General features: G+C 38.9%; 1 protein-coding gene across 6 annotated transcripts in view; it reads right to left on the bottom strand.

The window, feature by feature from the left end:
- Positions 1-20898, bottom strand: part of PCSK5 (proprotein convertase subtilisin/kexin type 5) — a 444775-nt gene that overhangs the window by 165248 nt on the left and 258629 nt on the right. For all 6 annotated transcript variants that reach the window (XR_011497225.1, XM_070495324.1, XM_044767585.2 and 3 more), the window contains 4 exons: positions 19861-19997; positions 7889-8032; positions 3357-3459; positions 1789-1982 (listed from right to left, as the gene is read on the bottom strand). Coding sequence is in view for 5 of the 6 variants with exons in the window: in XM_070495324.1 (XP_070351425.1) it covers positions 1789-1982; positions 3357-3459; positions 7889-8032; positions 19861-19997 (578 nt within the window). In the remaining variant the exon portion in view is untranslated. The remainder of the gene's footprint in view (positions 1-1788; positions 1983-3356; positions 3460-7888; positions 8033-19860; positions 19998-20898) is intronic.

A 20898-nucleotide genomic window follows, 5' to 3' on the forward strand; every position in this document is an offset into this window, starting at 1 on the left:
CCCCCTCGCTGCTGCCATTTTCTCCTTTCTCCATCAAGTTGTAGCTCATGTTCCCAATTTTGGGGAAAATAAGAACTACAGGGGAATCCCTACCCACTGCTCTAGAGAGGAGGGTGAGACTCCACCCGCCTCCTAGAGAAATGCCTGCCTGTGAATCAAGGGAGCATTGGACTTCTTAAGGAGCAAGAGTTTCCACTTCAAAATTCTTTCTTGATTTTTTAAAACGACTCTTGTTCCTTTAAACTTGGGTTTTCTTCTTTTTTAGGTTGTACAGAAACACGATATCTCAGTGTCATCATATACCATGGTGTGACACACTTCCTAAGACAAATTATCAAGAACTCAGAAATCAGGGGTCGGCCCGGTGGCGCAGAGGTTAAGTTCACACGTTCCGCATCGGCAGCCCAGGTTTCGGTGGCTCGGATCCCGGGTGTGGACATGGCACTGCTTGGCAAGCCATGCTGTGGCAGGCGTCCCACATATCAAGTAGAGGAAGATGGGCACGGATGTTAGTTCAGGGCCAGTCTTCCTCAGCAAAAAGAGGAGGATTGGCAGTAGATGTTAGCTCAGGGCTAATCTTCCTCAAAAAAACAAATAAAAACCTCAGAAATCAAGCAAACGATACCAGAGCACCGTCTAACAGTTAGGTGTGCCCAAGAATGATTTAAGTCTCTGGGGAGTGTATCTTTGTCCGTTTAATGATGGTTGATTAGGGCCAGAACTGTGAAGTTACATGTTAATTTACAGATTTTTATTTGGTAAAGTTGCAAATGATTTCTGTCCATTTGAAAAAATAACCCCCCAAATCCCAGTTATATGGCCACGTAGAAGTTAATCCATTTTGTCTCTAACTCGGCAAATGGATTTCATTTTGCCTTTCCTGGTGGACTATAATATCTGACAATCTCTGAACCTATTTATCACCTTGTAGGCTCCCTCATTAATGGGTTAAAGAAGTCTTTGACATAGATTCACCCTACATTTACACGAAAGTCTTCTTTTTTAAACTTTTCGAAAAGTACACTTTGCTATCATACAGGCCTGGTTCCTTTGAGTGGTGTGCAGAAAAGAGCAGGCCTGGCTGTTGTCCTCTGAAAGCCTGCGTGTAAGGTTGGCCCATGGCTAGTATCTGGGAACTAGGATTTCAAGAGGGCTCCCACCCCTCTAACTGATAAGAGTGGCTCATGATGCTTAAACTGTCTGTACAAACAATGTGGTTTACGCTGAGCATCTGCTTTCCTTCTAGGACTCTGGAATTGTGGTTTGTGCCAGGAAGAGGCTGTCTTCGTGACCAGACCCCAATAACAACCCTGCGTGCTGAGACTCACAGGACGTTCCCTGGAAGACTCCATTTCACACGTGTTGTCACAAAGTGTTGCTGGGGGAATTAATGCATCCTCTGTGACTCCCCTTGGAGAAAACTCTTGGAATCTCACGCCTGGTTTCCTCCCGACTTTGTTCCGTGCACTTTTTCCCTCTGCTGCTTTCACTCTGTATCCTTTTGCTGGAATAAGTCATAACTGTGAACACAGAGTACTACAGACTGAGTCTTGTGGGCCCTCCTAGCAATCACTGAATTTGGGGATGAGCTTGAGGACCCCCGGACACAGTTAGTTACAGGCATTTTTACAAAATGATTCTAAATTGTTCTCTTAAAAAAATTGGCTAGATTCTATTTGACATTAAGCAAGTTCTCGATTTCATGGAGGAGGAATATCCCTTCCAAGGTCACTCAAATGAAAACCTTACGTTTCCTCTTTAAAACTCAAATGTTTGAAATCAACTCACTGCTGTCCTGATATGATCCGTCAGGGCAGTGGGTAACACAGCTGTTGGTTTCTTCATTGAGGAAGTATCCATATTTACAGGACAGGCATTGGTCACCGTGGCTCCCAAAGCAGGCCTCACAGTTGGGGGCACACTTTCTGCATCGCTTCTTGTCGGCATGGTAGTGGCCAGGGGGGCAGCTGGACACACAGATTCTGTGTTGTGGAATGATAAGAAAGGCAGCATCATCAGAGACTCAGTCCTCAGCATTCTCTTGGAGGAGCTGAGCAAATAGCTGTTCTCAGTCTCAAAATCCTTTTTAAACCATGATGGTTGATACCACATCCAAAGGGACAAATGCTGTTGGTTAGAACTTTGTCCTTGCAGGGTGCTGAAGTAGCAATGCAGTGACATAATACCAAGTCTACTAAGTAGGACACGTCTTGGTCCAAACCAGCTTCCAGTTCCAGTCTTGCTCCTTACAGGAGATAACGGTTAGGAACTGAGTCTCAAGAGGAAAATTGTGGTGTTGGGTTGAAGGGAAAATATATGGGAACCCTGATTTTATGCAAAAAGGTCACTAATAAGGGGTTACTTCTATTTTTGTGTGTTTTTTGTCATATGGATCTTGTGTGTGTGTGCTGTCGTGGTAGTGGTTGTATGCTATTGTCTAAATTAATATAAATATATTTAAATTTATGTTGCTTACGCTAAACTTAAAAAAGAAATAACTTCCTTGTTTGACCATAATTGAAGGCCAGGGCTTTATTTATTCATTCAACAAATATTTACTGAGTACCAATTAAGTGTCAGCCATTTTGCTAGACTAGGAGATAATGAGAGGTGCTGAGGTAGCCAAGGGCCTTTCCTTTAAGGAATTTAAATTCCAGCATGGACATAAACAGGAACTGGAACATGTCTGGGTCTGTTTGGGTGACTGGAGTGTGGACACACCACAAGTCAGCTCCCCACAGTGAGTTTTTGCCTAAAGGAGGAGAGAGAAGGTGGCAGAGCCATGAGAGCCATGCCTGGAGGGCATGGCCTCTGCTGGGGCAGTCACTGTTTCACAGCCTTCCCTGTGGACACCTATCTGCACAGCTTGAGGCAGAAGCCAGGGCCTCAGAGGCATGGAGTCCAGGCAGGTCCGCCTCAGTGCCCAGAGTGCAAGAGTGAGGAGGAGCAGGAGCCAGCACCTCTGCTACATCAAGGGCTTGCACACTGGGGAATGTGGGCAAGCATCTCTTTTGCTGGTACACAGGCATTTTCAAGAAGGGCAAAGGCAGCTATGGCAACAAATGTCAATGGGAGGGAAACATCTGGAGGAGAAGACCAGGCACGTGCATAGCCAGTCCCTTCCCACCACCCTTCCAAATGCAAGAAAAGACATTTGCAGTTTCATAGCATACAGGTACATTTTGTGCTTTGCAATTCAGTATTGGTTTCACCATTTTGAATTACATGAGGAGGCGGCAGGCTTGTGCAGCAGCATCTTTTCTGTGCTTAGGTCCTGCTGGGAGAACACAGGAAGATGCTGCACAGGGGCACTTCGTGGGACATCCCAGGGGGACCTGACTTGGCTTCTCTCTTACCTGGTGTTATTTTTTAGCTTGTAGTAGTAGTGCAGACAGTCATTGCAGTGGTCCGGTCCTGGTCCATCACAGCCCACCTCACTGCACTCAGGGTCGCAGGGACCTTCCCAAAAGAAATCAGAACAACACTTGGAAAAGATGATTTTAAAGCAGATTGGTTTTACCTTAAATTTGGTATAAAATAAGACTTTTTTTTCCCCTAATGCAGTGAGAGTTTCTTTAAGATGGAGAAATAGGGGCCGGCCCTGTGGTCAAGTGGTTAAGTTCGCGCGCTCTGCTTCGGTGGCCTGGGGTTTCCCTGGTTCAGATCCTGGGCGCGGACATGGTAATACTGCTTGTCAGGCCACGTTGAGGCGGCGTCCCACATCCCACAACTAGAAGGACCCACAACTAAAATATACAACTATGTATTGGGGCGATTTGGGGAGGAAAAGCAGACAAAAAAAAAAAAGAAGACTGGCACCAGTTGTTAGCTCAGGTGCCAATCTTTAAAAAAGGAAAAAAAATAAATAAAAAAGATGGAGAAATAATGTTCAATGTGGCCGTAAGCCCACAGATGAACTCTTGACTTTTTTGGGGAAAACCTCAATTACCTAAGTATCAAGAATGTAAATTCTATTCATGGTCTGGTCTTCAAAGTACATGTGGCTGCCTTGTGGGAGATAATATTTCGGAATTCAAACGTGCAATGCCACTGTAGCAATTTGGAAAAAAAAACTGCAATTAAATATACATAATGATAAAAATGTCAGATTTATAGAAAAATGAGAAGCTAAACTGTTGAAAGAAAAGAAGAAAAGGTGATTATTCAATGCCTGAACCGGATTGCCTGTTTCATTCAAGGTCATTAAAGCCACTGAATACCTCTGAGATACCATAGGCAGCAAGAAACATCATTATGGCAGCTGGCACAAGCTTATTAGCATCTAGTCTTGGATTACAACGCAGGTGCTTCAGGCACAGATAATAGATTTAAAATTGCATCCTACCAATAGGCCAATGGGCAACTCAACAAACGAAAACTACACATAAATTTAAAAAACGCGAACAGGCTTAAGGAATTCCAGACCTTGGATGAAGGTTCCTAATCTCTCTTGTTACATACTCTCTGGTATAGAGGTAGAGAAAATGCAGTCAGGGGGAAAAAAAAACACGCCAGAAAGATGGAGCTATTTTATGATTGATGAAATTCTTTCAATGACATGGGCTAGTTACAGAAGTTTTGCTTGCATGAACTAATGTCCTTTTTCCTTTTTCTTCATGTCTGGGGGCATTTGGTCTCATAATCTTCAAGCTCTTTCCCACTGACAAATTCATATGATTTTAACTAGCAATAAACACACTGCATGAAATATACAAACAGTAAGCCAAAGGTGCCAGAAATGGCTTGAACCATATTTATTTTAATAGAAAGGATTTAGTGTTGAACCTTGGTCTCATGTAGTCATTACAGGACTATGTTGTACAATTACTCAATCACAAAATGGTAGAACTGGGGTAGAATGACTTAGAGAAAAATCTAGTAGTCAAACATCCTCATTTTACCTATAAGAAAACCGATGTTCCAACAGTTACAATGGCTTGCCCGGCATCATACAGCTAGGCGAGTTGGGATCAATATATGCCCTGATTCTTAGTCCAGGTCTCCTGCTTAGATGTAGCTAATCACGTACTAGAGATGCCCTTTTGATCAGAATGGAAATGAGTCATTTCAAAATGCTACAGACTTGAAATATATTTCTGATTAATTGCAAGAGTCATTTGACAGAACTGTTTATCTCTATTTCCCCTAAAGCTTTAAAATTGATCTCTAAATTAAATTCCAGTTAGTACAACTTGGGACATTTTAGCTGTCTACTGTGGTACACAAGGAGAGAGTGTCTCTGCTGTTTATGGGTTGAAGTTCAGCCAGCTGTGGGTCCCTCAGTCCCTGGAATTCGATGAAACAGTACAGGGATCTGGTTATGATAATGCCATCTGTGCTTCTAGACAGGCTGACTTCTTAATGAAGGTGAAAATCACAGTTCCGAAGAAAAGGAGTCATGGGTGGCCCTAAATTTTCACCAGATGATTTCTACAATTAAAATAGCCCAAAAAACATGTATTCTTGATATGTGCCAAAGGGCTCTGTATGGCAAGTTCACATGCTGTGCTGTTTTTTTTTTATAATCTTAAACTGTCCCAGATGCAGTTTAGCATTTTGGGCTGCAGGGTAATAATGAAATAATTGTCTTTCTTCTCTCCCAAGTGCCAATGTGGACATTTTGGAGATGTAATGAGAAAAACCACGAGGATGAACAACTGTTCGTTCAGAATTTTAACAACACCAAAATTTGAATTGGAAACATACCACAAGGTACATAACAATACGTTACTATTATGGTCCATTTATGGTTTTGGATATATTTTCTCCTATCAGAGAAGGCAAATGATTTGCTAGTTACAACATGAATAGTAATGTTACAAGCTCAAAGCAAAATAAGACAAAATCTAACATAATCTAGCTCTGGTTAGCTCAATTAGTCTGAATTATCCAAGCTTTTTATTGACTCTGGGATACTGCCCGTCTAGAATAAAAGGAACCACATGCATATTTAAGATAGTCTGTGATGATGATTAATGAAGTAGTTTTATCTTCAGTATTGAGAAAAAGAATCTCAGAGAGCTGCAGGAAAAAAAAAAAATTCTCTCTAAAGACACATTAAGCTGCTCTTTACAGATAGTTCTCCATTAGGAGAAACTTTGTTCATAAGTGTTACATATTATATCCCAGAAGCATGGAATGCTCGAAGTGGTAGCCAGTGCAATACGACAGGAACCAGAAATACACTAAGAAGGAGAAAAAAATTTTTACAGATGATATGGTTACAGTACCTAAACTCCCCCCTGGGCCCCAGAACAGCTCTAAAACATATAAATTAATAAGAGAGTTAAGCAAAGTGGACAGATATAAGTATGCAACAGTCAATAAATTTCCTCAATACCAGCATATAGTGGTTAGAAAATATGGAATATTTTCCTTTACAATAGCAACAAGACTCAAAATACTTAGGAATAACACTAATAAGAATAAAACTACATAAAATTAAAAGATTTCAGTAAATGAGACATGGTCTATGTTTTGGATGGAAAGATCATATATTGTAAAAACAATTCTCATGAGATTGCATGTAAATTCAAATTAAATTCCAATGGGATTTTTAAAGGGAGACCTAAGAATTTCTATGAAAACAAGAAGCAGATGTTTAGCAGATATTAAAATATATCATGAAATGAAAGCAAATAAAACAGTGTGGGTGCTACTTGTTTAAGAATTATTACATTGATAAATCAGAAAGGTGGTACTAGCAGAGACCCTGGCAATAAGAACTTACTATACTGTTATAAAGGAAAGATCTTAAACTAATAAAAGAAGGATAGTAACTCAGCCAATGATATTAGTCTATTTCGAAAATAATTAAAAAGAGAACTTCTTTTTACACTACATATCATAAACCAAAATAAGTTCCAGATAAATTAATGGCCAAATGTAAAAATCAGAGATTACAAAAAAATGCATGTGAACAGTTAGCTGATTTTAAAGGATAAAACTTTTGTAAAAAAAAAAAAATCACAAATGTTAGTATCTGAAACTATAAACCTTACCCTCCAATTTTCTGTCAAAACAACACAACACAAAGCAAAAACTACATTCCAGAAACAAGTGATAACTGAGAAAATGTTTTCAACAAATATGAGACAATGTGAGAGACAATAACATACTAGGAATTCTTATAAATAGATAAGAAAATTGCTGCTACTTTGAATAGCAAATGGGTCAAAGACAGTTATATTTAATTCACAGAAGAGCTTCAGAGAAAAAATGTTTAGATTTACTAGCAATCAAAGCTATAAAAATTTAAAGCGCTCTTTTCTTTCTTTTTTTTTTTACTTTTTTCTTTCCACTCAATGCTGGCAGGAGTGAGTGCAGTAAACACTCACACAGCTGGTCATAGTGTAGACTGGTACATCTTGTCTGGAAACAATGTGACAAAATGCATCCAAGCCCTGAAACTGATGATTCCCCTTGATGCAGTAATTCTCAGAATAGAACTCTATTCTAAAGAAATAAATAAAGATATAGACAAAGACTGAAATACAATATGTTCATCCAAACCTTGTTTAAAACGATGTAAAACTAAGCAAACTGCACATCCCAGATTACGGATTATATATATTAACGGTATAATCATAGGATGGACTATTACGTTGCTTTTTATATATGTGTTCTAAAGATATTTGACAATAGGAAAATATGCTCACAATAATATCTTTAATAAAAAAAGATATGAAAACTCTAAATATAGCATGGTTTTAGCTTTGTAGAAAAAACATGGATGTTGGAATATATGAATACCACACATATAAATATTTGGTGGGTATAGAAGACGGAAGAAAATATATCAAGTCTAAGCAGAAGTTGATCTCTGCATGGTGGGATGATGCATGAGCTTTCTTTCCTTAGCCTATGTCCCTGCTGGGAGCCAGCTCACCTGGATAATCCTCTGTACCATAGTCATCGGTGGGGTCTTCAACTCGGCTATAGCGGACACGTTCCACTTTAGGAAACTCGTTGGTTGGCGAGTACGGCTGCACGGAAGTGCCATAGAGGACCAAAGACCATTCTTTCAATTTACCTTAGAAAACAATAGTAAAACCACAGCATGACCAAACATTCACTCTTCCGCTATGTAATTTCTGTAATAACTTCTCACCTAAGAAAAAGCAACAGGAGAAGAATTGTGGGAAGCAGATTCATATGAATCATCGCATCAGATTCAGGGCTAGAAATGCACATTTTCCACTGTCTGCATAATTAACCATTTAATAATTCACACATCAGATATTTATTGAGCACTGACTACAGGATAGGCTTTGATTTAACAAGTATTTATAGCAAGACTGAGAAACAAACTCATGTCAGATGGCTGGATCAAGGGTTGAATTTCAAATTATGGATATTTAAGGGGATCCCAGAGTTTTACAGAGGATTTTGTTTTTCTAGGTATCAGAGTCTTATTTGAGGTTTTTTCATTTTCATTTTTAAAATTTTGGCATTATCTGATTGGCTTATCAATAAATAGACCAAAACAACTACTTTGTTCCACCTGATTCCTGAATCAGTCATTTAGTCTTAAGAATACATCACTATTTTATATTACCTGATAGACCTGTGCTGTCCAATGGTAGCCATTAGACATATTTGTCTATGTAAATTTAAGTTAACTAAAATTTAAAAATTCAGTTCCTCAGACACACTAACCACATTTCAAGTGCTCAACAGCCATATGTGGCTAGTGGCCACCATAATGAAAGCACAGATACAGAACACTTCCACCATTGCAGAATGTTCTACTGGACAGTGCTTCAGTATAGCATTTTCTGGTCAAGGGTTCCTTAGACATGAGGCAAGTGTTTTACCTCCCTTGGGTGGCATGCTCACAAGGAACATTTTACTTTAGTTTAGTCCTCATTTATTCATTTATTTCTCAGCTTTACAAAACTAACGTCTTTAATGCAAAAAGTAAACCAAAAACTACCTCTAGCTCATTAAGCTTAGTAAGATTCATATCAAAAAGAACCAACATGGAAATATACTGGTAGGAAGGCAAGCCCTCCCCCTCCCTGCCCCCTCCCCGCCCCCCCCCCCCCCCCCGCCGACCTTAGAACCCCTCCTCCTCTAGGCCTAATACTTAGAATCCAAACATGGTCAAGATTAGGGTTCTGCCACAGCCCAGAGAGTAGTGAACTTCATCTGTCAGCTAATTCATCTATTAGTATCTATAATCACCATCAAATTGATGCTTATTTTTCCAGGTGCTTACTACACTCTGAGTAAGTTTTATCCCAATTCAATGTTCACAACAACTGGGAGGTAGGTACTTGCATTCCCAATACACAGATGAGGAAACTGAGGCACAGAGGTTGATAACCTTCCCAACAACAGTAAGAAGACAGACTAATATTAAAACCTATTCTAGGGGCTGGCCCAGTGGTGTAGCAGTTAAGTCCATGTGCTCTGCTTTGGTGGTCTGGGGTTCGCAGGTTCAGATCCCAGGCGCAGACCTACACAATGCTCATCAAACCATGCTGTGGAGGCATCCCAGATACAAAAAGAAGGAAGATTGGCACAGATGTTAGCTCAGGGAGAATGTGCCTCAAGCAAAAAACTGGAGGATTGGCATAGATGTTAGCTCAGGGAGAATCTGCCTCAAGCAAAAAACTGGAGGTTTGGCAGCAAATGTTAGCTCAGGGCCAATCTTCCCCAAAACCATTCTGGGGCTTCCAGTTTAAGATGGAAATGTAGGAAGATCCTGAATTCACCTCCTCCAATGGATGCAACAAACCTACAGCTACATATGGAACAATTTCCTCTGAAAAAACCTCCAAAACTAGCTGAGCAACTCCTACACATTGGGTGAAAGAGAAAAAGCCCAATCCACGTGGGTAGGAGTAGCTGACACATAATCTCACCACAACCCCCTTGGTGTGGTGACCCACAATCAGGAGGGAACTAAGAACCTGGAGTTTCTTCCTGAGGAGCAACGGGTTTGAAACCAATATTGATCATTCCAACTTTTAAGACTTGCACCTGAGAGACAAATCCCCCAAATACTTAGTTTTGAAAGCCAACAGGACTTGTGTCTATGAGACCCATAAGGCTATCGTGACCTGAGAAAGAGTTTTTAAAGATTTTATTTTTCCGTTTTTTCTCCCAAAGCCCCCAGGTACATAGTTGTATATTTTTAGTTGTGGGTCCTTCTAGTTGTGGCATGTGGGATGCTGCCTCAGCATTGCTTGATGAGCGGTGCCATGTCCATGCCCAGGACCCGAACTGATGAAACACTGGTCTGCCTGCAGCAGAGCGCACGAACTTAACCACTCGGCCATGGGGCTGGCTCCCTGAGAAAGAGTTTTTAAATATTTTGTGGAAGAGGCTTTTCGTTTATCTCATAGCACTGGTCTGAGGGGCAGGTATCTAATTTAACACACATCTAGGGACCTACTGAAATACTCTCCAAAGATGGAGCCTGGTGCTCTTCCTCTGCCTCACTACAACTCACTGGTATCTCCTGGAAAGGAGCTTGTACACTCATCTGGTGCCTCGATTCTTGCCATTGTCACCCAGGGAACACATCTGCATCACCTGGCTCTGGTGGCCAGTGGGACTAATGCCTGCATTCCCACAGGAATGTATATATTGACATGCTTTAAAAGATGCTGCCTGAGGGTCTGGTTTCCAATCAGTCTGAATCTAGGTGCCAAGTGAGATCCTCCCTTTTGGGACACTGATAGGTCTTGACATGCCCTCAACTACCAGGATACACTCAAAATAGGCTGCTTGGACAATCACAGAGGTTTGACAGACAGCCAAGAGCTAGAGCAAGGTTAATAAGAAGGTTCATCTCCTACATGAGGCCACTCCTTCAAGACTGGGAGATGTAGCTGTTTAATGCATAGAAATCAACACAGGGAGTCAAGAAAAATGAAGAGACAAAGGAATATGTTCCAAAGGAAAAAACAAGATAAAACCTCGGAAAAAGATCTTAATGAAGTGAAGAGAAGTGGTGAAGAGTTCAAAATAACACTCAAAAAGACACCCGACAAGCTTGGGAGAAGAATGGATGAACAAAATGAGAACTTCAACAAAGAGATAGATAATATGAGAAAGTACCAAACAGAAGTTATAGAGCAAAGAATACAATACCTGAACTAAAAAAATTCTCTAGAGGGGTTCAACATCAGACTAGAGAAGCAGAAGAAAGGAACAGTAAACTCAAAGACAGGGCAGTGGAATTCACCCAATCAGAGCAACAAAAAGAAAAAAGAATTTTAAAAAGTGAAGATAGCTTAAGAGACTCATGTGACAACATCAGTGGGCCAACATTAACATTACAGGGGTGCCAGAAAGAGAAGGGTGAGAGAAAGGGGCTGAAAACTTATTGGAAGAAATAATAGCTGAAAACTTCCCTAACCTGGGAAAGGAGACAGAAATCCAGATCGAGAAAGCCCAGAAAGTTCCAAGTAACAAGAACCCAGAGACTCATACCAAACTCATTATAATTAAAGTGTCAAAAGTTAAAGACAAGGAGAGAATCTTAAAAGCTGAAGGAGAAAAATAACTTATTGTGTACCAGAGAACCTTCATAAGACTGTAGCAGATTTTTCAGCAAAAACTTTTCAGGCCAGAAGGGAGTGGCATGAAATATTCAAAATGCTGAAAGAAAAAAACTGCCAATCAAGAATACTCTACCTCACAAAGTTGTCATTCATAACTGAAGGAGAGATAAAGAGTTTTCCACATGCACAAAAGCTAAAGATGTTCATCACCACTACACAGACCTTACAAGAAATGTAAAAGGGACTTCTTTAAGCTGAAATGAATGGCATGAATAAATAACAGGAAAACATAGGACAGTATAAGACCACTGGTAAAGGTAAATATACAGTAAAATTTAAAATAATCTAATGTTGTAAAGGTGGTAAGTTAACCACTTATAAAGCTAGCATGAAAGTTAAAAGACAAAAGTAGTAAATATAAGTATAGCTACAATAATTTGTTAAGGGATATATAATGATAAAAAGATGTAGGGGGCTGGCCCTGTGGCCAAGTGGTTAAGTTCACACGCTCCACTTCGGCAGCCCAGGGTTTTGCCAGTTTGGATCCTGGGTGCAGACATGGCACCGCTCATTAGGCCACGTTGAGGCGGCGTCCCACATCCCACAACTAGAAGGACCCATAACTAAAATATACAACTACGTACTTGGGGGATTTGGGGAGAAAGAGCAGAAAGAAAAAAGATGTAAATTGTGCATTCAAAAACATAAATGAGAGGGGGAGTAAAAATGTCGAGCTTTAGAATGCATTCAAACTTAACTTATTTTCAACTTAAAATAGGCTGTTAGAAATAAAACTTGTTATATGTAAGCCTCATGGTAACCACAAAGCAAAAACCTATGGTAGATACACAAAAGATAAAGAGAAAGGAATCTAAGCATACCACTACAGAAAATCATTAAATCACAAAGGAAGAGAGCAAGAGAAGAAGAAAGAAACAGGAACTACAAAAGAGCTAGAAAACAATGAACAAAATGGCAAAAAGTACATACCTGTCAATAATCACCTTAAATGTATATGGACTAAATTCTCCAATCAAAAGACATAGAGTGGCTGAACAGATGAAAAAACAAGACCCAACTAGTCATCTATATTCTGCATACAAGAGACTCACTTCAGATGTAAGGGCACACATAGACTAAAAGTGAAGGGATGGAAAAAAGTATTCCATGCAAATGGGAACCAAAAGAAAGCTGGTGTAGCTATACTTATATCAAACAAAATAGACTTTAACACAAAGACTATAATCAAAGACAAAGAAAGTCACTACATAATGATGAAAGGGTCAATCTAACAAGAGGATATAACATTTGTAAGTACTGATGAACCCAACATAGGAACACCTAAATACATAAAGAAAATATTAACAGACCTAAAGGGAGAAATAGACATAAATACAATAATAGTAGGGGACTTTACTACCCCACTTACCTCAATGGATAGATCATCCAGACAGAAAAACAATAACGAAACATTGGCTCTAAATGACACATTAGACCAAATGACGTTAACAGCCATATACAGAACATTCCATCCAAAAGCAACAGAATACACATTCTTCTCAAGCACACATGGCACATTCTCTAGGATAGATCATATGTTAGGCCACAAAACAAGTCTTAATAAATTTAAGATTGAAATCATACCAAACATCTTTTCTGACCACAATGATATGACTAGAAATCAATTATATGAAAACTGGAAAATTCACAAATATGTGGAGACTAAACAACATGCTACTGAATGGATCAAAGAAGAAATAAAAAAACACCTTGAGACAAATGAAAATGGAAACACAACCTACTGAAGCTTATGGGAAGCAGTAAAAGCAATTCTAAGAGGAAAGTTCATAATGATAAATGTCTATGTCAAGAAAAGTCTCAAATAAACAACCTAACTTTGCAGCTCAAGGAACTAGAAAAAGAAGGACAAATGAACCCCAAAGTTAATACAAGGAAGAAAATAACAAAGATCAGAGAGAAAATAAATGAAATAGAGACTAAAAACACAATAGAAAAGATCAATGAAACCAAGAGCTGGTTTTTAAAAATGATAAATAAAATTGACAAGCCTTTAGTTACTCACCAAGAAGAAAAGAGAAAAAATTCAAATATATAAAATCAGAAATGAAAGAGGCGACATTTCAACTGATATCACAGAAAAATACAAAGGCTCATAAGATATTAAAATAAATAATTATCTATCAAGAAAGGACAACCTATAAGAAATGGATAAATTACTAGAAACATACAATCTACCAAGACTGAATCATAAAAAAATAGAAAATCTGAACAGACCAATTACTATGTAAAAATATTGAATCAGTAATCAAAAACCTCCTAGCAAACAAAGGACCAGGACCAGATGGCTTCACTGGTGAATTCTTCCAAACATTTAAAGAATTAATACTCATCCTTCTCAAACTCTTCCAAAAAACAGAAAAGGAGGGAATACTTCCAAACTCATTTTATAAGGCCAGCATTACCCTGATACAAAAACCAGACAAGGATGCCACAAGAAAAGAAAATTAGAGGCCAATATCCCTGAAGAAACTTAATGAAATATTAGCAAACCAAATTCAACAATACATTAAAGGATCATACACCATAATCAAGTGGGATTTATTCCAGGGACACAAGTATGGTTCGACATGCACAAATCAATCGTTGTGATTCACCACATTAATGAATGAAGGATAAAAATCATATGATCATCTCAACAGATGCAGAAGAAACATTTGACAAAATAGAACATTCATTTACGGTAAAAATTCTTAACAAAGTCAGTACAGAGGGAATGTACCTTAATGTGGTAAAGACCATATATGACAAGCCCACAGCTAGCAAGATACTAAATGTTGAAGAACTGAAAGCATTTCCTCTAAGATCAGGAACAAGATGAGGATGCCTACTCTCACCACTTTTATTCAACAAAGTATTGGAACACCTAGCCAGAGCAGTTAGGCAAGAAAAAGAAATAGAAGCCATCTAAATTGGAAAGGAAGAAGTAAAACTTTCACTACTTGCAGATATTATATATAGAAATCCCTAAAGACTCCACCAAAAAACTGTTATAACTAATAAACCAATTCAGTAAAGTTACATGACACAAAATCAATATACAAAAATCTGTTGTCTCTCTTACACTAGTAACAAACTATCAGAAAGAGAGATTAAGAAAACAATCCCATTCACAATTGCATCCAAAAGAATAAAATACCTAGGAATAAACTTAACCAACAAGGTGAGAGACCTGTACACTTAAAACTATCAGACAGGGGCTGGCCTGGTGGTGCGGGGGTTAAGTGCACACGTTCTGCTTCGTCAGCCGGGGGGTTCACCGATTTGGATCCCAGGTGCGGACATGGCACCGCTTGGCAAACCATGCTGTGGTAGGTGTCCCACATATAAAGTAGAGGACGATGGGCACAGATGTTAGCTCAGGGACAGTCTTCCTTAACAAAAAGAGAAGAATTGGCAGCCAATGTTAGCTCAGGGCTAATCTTCCTCAAAAAAAAAACACACACACATCAGATATTAGTGAAAGAAATTGAAGACATAAATAATTGGAAAGATATTCCCTGCTCATGGATTGGAAGAATTAATATTGTTCAAATGTCCATAATACCAAAAGCAATCTACAGATTCAATGCAATCCCTAGCAAAATTGCAAAGGCATTTTTCACAGAAAAAGAACAAAAAATCCTAAAATTTGTATGGAATCACAAAAGACCTAGAAAGGCCAAATCAATCTTGAGAAAGCAAAACAAAGCTGGAGGCATCATGTTCCCTGCTTTCAAACTATATTACAAAGCTAAAGTAATCAAAACAGTATGGTAGTGGCATAAAAACAGACACATAGATCAATGGAACAGAATAGTGAGCCCAGAAATAAACCAATGCATGTATGGTCAATTAATTTACGACAAAAGAACCAAGAATATACAATGGAGAAAGGACAAACTCTTCAATAAATGGTGCTGGGAAAACTGGACAGCTACATGCAAAAGAATGAAACTGGACCACTATGTAAAACCATACACAAAAACTAAATCAAAATAGGTTAAAGAACTGAAACCATAAAACTTCTAGAAGAAAAACATAGGTGGTAAGTTCCTTGACATTGGTCTTGGCAATAATTTTTTGGATTTGACACCAAAAGCAAATGCAACAAAAGCAAAAGCAAACAAGTGAGCTTCTGTACTTCTGTAAAAAGCTTCTGTACAGCAAAGGAAACCATCAACAAGACGAAAAGGCAACCTACCAAATGGGAGCAAATATTTGCAAATCATATATCTGGTAAGGAGTTAATATCCAAAATATATAAAGAACTGATATAACTCAAAGGCAAAAAACCAAACAGTCCAAGTAGAAAATGGGCAGAGGATCTGAATAGATATTTTCCCAAAAAAGGACATATAAGTGGCCAACAGGAACCTGAAATGGCGCTCAACATCACTAGTCATCAGGGAAATGCAAATCAAAACCACAATGAGATATCACTTCATACCTGTTAGAATGGGTATTATGAAAAAGACAAGAAATAACAAGTGTTGGTGAGGTTGTGGAGAAAAGGAAACCCTTGTGCACTGTTGCTGGGAATGTAAGTTGGTGCGGTCATGATGGAAAACATATGGAGGTTCCTCAAAAATTACAAATAGAACTACCATATGATCCAGTAATTCCACTTCTGGGTATTTATCTGATGAAAATGAAAACACTATCTTGAAAAGATATATGCTCTCCCATGTTCACTGTAGCATTACTTACAATATCCAAGATATGGAAGCAACCTTAGCATCCATCAATGGATGAATGGATAAAGAAATGTGGTATATATACACAATAGAATATTATTTGGCCATAAAAAAGAAGGAAATCTTGCCATTTGCAATAACGTGGATGGACCTTGATGGCATTATGCTAAGTGAAATAAGTCAGACACAGAAAGACAAATACTATATGACTCCACTTATATGTGAAATCTAATAACAAAAAACCCCAAAAACCAAGCTCATAGACACAGAGAACAGATTGGAGGTTGTCAGAGGCGGTGGGTGGGGAGTGGGTGAAATGGGTAAAGGGAGTGAAAATGTACAAACTTCCAGTTACAAGAGAACTAAGTCCTGGGGATGTAATGCATAACATGGTGATTATAATTAATAATACTGTATTGCATATTTGAAAGTTGATAAAAGAGTAGATCTTAAAATTACTCACCACAAGAAAAATAATTTTATAACTATGGGAGGTGATGGATGTTAATTAGACTTATTATGGTGATCACTTTTCAATATATAGAAATATCGAATCATTATGTTGTACATCTGAAACTAATATAATGTTATACATGTCAATTACACTCAATTTAAAAAAAAACTATTCTAAATCTAAATCGGTGTTCTTATACCATTGTATAAATACTGCCTTCCTGTTCATTTCCAGGAGTTTAGGAACCCAACGTTTATAAATGAACATATTCTGTGCAGCATTGTTTGCTGACATTTGCTCTGGGCCAGCATTTTGGTTTATATGCGGTTTGCCCTCTGCCAGCTTTTCTTTGGACACGCCTGTTAATGACTACGCTTTTCATAATTAGGGCACTGTTCAGTCTCAGAATTTCAAGTGGTATACATTAAGTAGTGGCAAGAGATGAAAGACCACCCGAAACTGATGTGCTATCTGATTGCCTTTAGGTAGTAATACAGAAGAGAACCCCTTTTCCTCATGGCATCTCTCAAGTGTACAAATGGGGCATATAATACAGGGCCATCTAGGAAACCCAATCCATCAGTTACCCTAAACCCTGGTTCATTTACCTTAAGATCATTTTGGATCTAAAAATTTACTCTTGTAAGTGCTCTGAAGAGCGTTGGTTCATAATTGATTACTTCCCTTTGTGCCATTCCTGAAGTACCACGTAAGCCCACTAGGGATATCCTTGCTGGGCAATGCGTGTCTTTATATTTCACTTATTATGTAATTTTATTTCCTTAGAATCCCTGCCACCATTCGTATCAAACACTGCCACACTGGGGCCATCATTCTTTTTTCTCCCCTACCACTTTTTCCATTTGCTAAATTCTATAGGAGATTTTACAACTGATACTGCAAAATTCTGTTAAGAAATAGTTGTATAAATACAGAATGAAAAAAATCCATTCTACTTGCTAACACATAAAAGCAATCTGCCCAAGACAGAAAACTGGAGATAGGTTCAATGTGCAAAAATACAAAACAAAAACCCCTCCAAAAATCCTTAATGTGTATTTTAATAATAAACAAATGGGAAAAAACCAATAAACAAAAACTCAATTTGGATCCAGGAACCTCTTTATATATTTGGGAATGATTCTAACATTTAATTGGCCTAGAAAATTTTACATCTCCAAGTGAATTTCTAATAGCTTGCCTAAAAAATCATTAATTAGAGAGAAACTTTTTATAGGACCGTACACCACAGAAACAGATAATCATAGTAAACTCCAGACAGAGTGAAATCCTGGAAGGCAGGGAGATTTATATTCCTAGGCCCCGACTCTTGCACACAAATGCCAGGTCAACCAGTATGTGCCCCAAGGGGCAGTCTGCTCTCGTGGGGAGGAGTATTTTACCACTGTTACTCTCTAGAATTGCTGGTGCATGGTGACAATAAAAAGCAGAGTCACTTTTATAGCTGTCTTAAATTCTCAACAGATGATGCACCCCCTATGCCTGGACCCCTCTTGGTACACAAATAGTATATTTAACAGTATTTATTCCTCTGGGATCTCTTGACACATAAGAGCCAGGTAGTGACATCTGCTGATGAATCAACTTTGGTCAGGGCAGCACAGCCCTTTGCCATTTTGCCACAACCACTTTGCCATTGCCCAAGTCCATGATCCTGTGCGTCTCCACGACAGGGGCAATGAGCAGGAACTGAAAAGAGGGAAAGAGAGAGGAAGGGGCTGGGAACTAAGTAGATTATGAACAAGTAGAAGTATCCAGAAACTAGGGTCTACTTTCTCTGAATGTTTTCTATCAGCTCTGCCTTGTTGACCAACATTTCACTTCTGGATAAAACCCTGGCAACTATTATATTCATGGTGCATGCTGGAGGTGAGCTGGACCCAGATGGTCTTTAACAAAATTGTTATCCTCATCCATTGTGACCTTGCCACCAGGCTGGTTTTAACCTTTCTCATTATGGGACCACTGTGGCAACACAGATGAACTACACCATGGAATTAGGGGAAAGAGATAGCCAAACTGTGTGGTCCAAAATGGATCTCGCAGAATGTCTAACTTTCTCTGACTGGTGGGCAAAAGTCTGGCCAAAGTATGCTTCGTCCCTGCATTCTGTGGTGGGCCTCCTTGGCCCTGGCTGCCCACAGTACCTGAATAGTACATACCCTTACAATTAATTACAGAATGTCTGGGGTAATTTATTCTATGATCAGAAGATGGCTAGAACTGCATGTCAGTCATAGAATTTCCCTCAGGCCTGGCTCTTCTCTAGACGGACAGAGAACTGAGAAAGATAACTTTATCAGAAGACGGAAGACGTGCCCTCTGCCAGTCAGGACGCTGGGGTGGTTATCAAACAGATCTTTTGTTACTGAGTCAAGTACTCTGTAGGGCTCCATCATGGGCTACACGGGCTGCTGTAAAGCTGTTCAATCTCCCACCTCATGCTGCATTTGTATCCTCCTTATTTTATGTTACGAACAAGCTTCCTATGTTAGCATGAAGAGGGAAACAAGCCATATTGGCAACAGGATCTGAGACCACCTGAAAAGACCTTTGTTAACATAGTAATTTCTATGTTTTACATATCAAAAAAGGTTTCTTTTTCCTTAGTTCTTGGCCTCACCGGGGTCAGAATACCATCATTCATTTTCTTTAGTGGTAACCAGTTTAGCTGGCACAGGCAAAGCTTAATGTCTTGCCTGTGCTGAAAGCTAAATTTAGAGTAAACTCAGAAAAAAGATACCTAAGGAAACCTATCTCCTCTTAAGACCATGCAATTTAACCCACTGCAGGTGGAAAAGGCTGGCTCATTTATGGACAAAGAAAGCAAGGGAAGCTGGTTGGAGATGAGGATCCTATATTCTGAAACGTCAATCAATAGCTGTCATGTTTCACCTTGTACTTCTGTCTAAATATTTATTCTTTATTTCTTATCCTTAAATTATTACCTCTCAAATGGTAATCTCGAGAGTTGAAATACATGCAGACAACTCAAAGCATAGAATCACTTGAGAAAGAATGACGTGGATATATGAGTGTGAAATCCTCTTTGGCCAAAATATACACCATCACATTGTCTACACAGCAACTCAAATTACAGAAAGAGAGTTCTCACCTGGAGTCTTGAAGTTCCTCAGTTGAGAGGGAGTGTCATAAACTTCAAGGATCCAGTCACCCGCAGCTCGTTCTCCCCAGCAATGAATAGTCATGAACTCCCAGTTTTTAAATCCTTCCATGGAATGATCAAAAAGCCTGACAGAGAACCATAAAACATTGTTTTGTATGGCATTTAAAATCCAGTGAAGGTCAAGCCAAAGACCATGATCAATGATCTTTTCATATCCATCAGCATGTTCAGCTCAACACTGGAGGTTGTATTCATCCTGGACATCAACATTTAGTAGATCCAAACATGTATCATTGTTCTACCATAGGGAACCAGGCCTGGGGCTGGCCAGGCAGTAGCAAATCTAGAGGGGATAACTATTTAGGTATCAGCGAAACTAGGTTAAGACTCTACCCACAAGACTAATAGTACCAAGTGTTGAAGATGTGGTGCAATTGGAACTATCTACACTGCTGATAGGAACACAAGATAGGACAGCTGCTCTGGAAAACAGTTTGACAGATCTTACCACATAATTCAAAAATCTCCTTCCTAAATATTTTCCCAAGAGAAGTAAAGGCATATGTCCACAAAAAGAACTCCACATGAATGTTCAAAGCAGCTTTATTCATAATCATCAAAAACAGTTAATGACTCAAATGTGCTTCAATGGGTGAATGGTTAAACACATCATGGTATATTCATACAACGAAATACTACCCAGTAATAAAAATCAATGAAGTACTAATAAACACAATAACATGAATGAATTTCAAAAGCATTAAGTAGAGTAAAAGAAGTCAGACACAAAAGACTTTGTACTATATGATTCAATTTATATGATGTTCTAGAAAAGACAACATAAACAGAAATAGACCAGTCATTGTCAGGGACTGGGAGGGAAGAGGGAAGGGCATGGTAGAAATTTTGGGGTGATGGAAAAGTTTGATTCTTGAAAGTAATGGTGTATGGTTATAGAACTATATAGAGTTGCCAAAACTCATTCAATTATTCACAGTAAAGAGTGAAATTGTATTGTATGTAAAT

Source organism: Equus asinus, chromosome 23, assembly GCF_041296235.1.
Source record: "Equus asinus isolate D_3611 breed Donkey chromosome 23, EquAss-T2T_v2, whole genome shotgun sequence".
Lineage (NCBI taxonomy): Eukaryota > Metazoa > Chordata > Mammalia > Perissodactyla > Equidae > Equus > Equus asinus.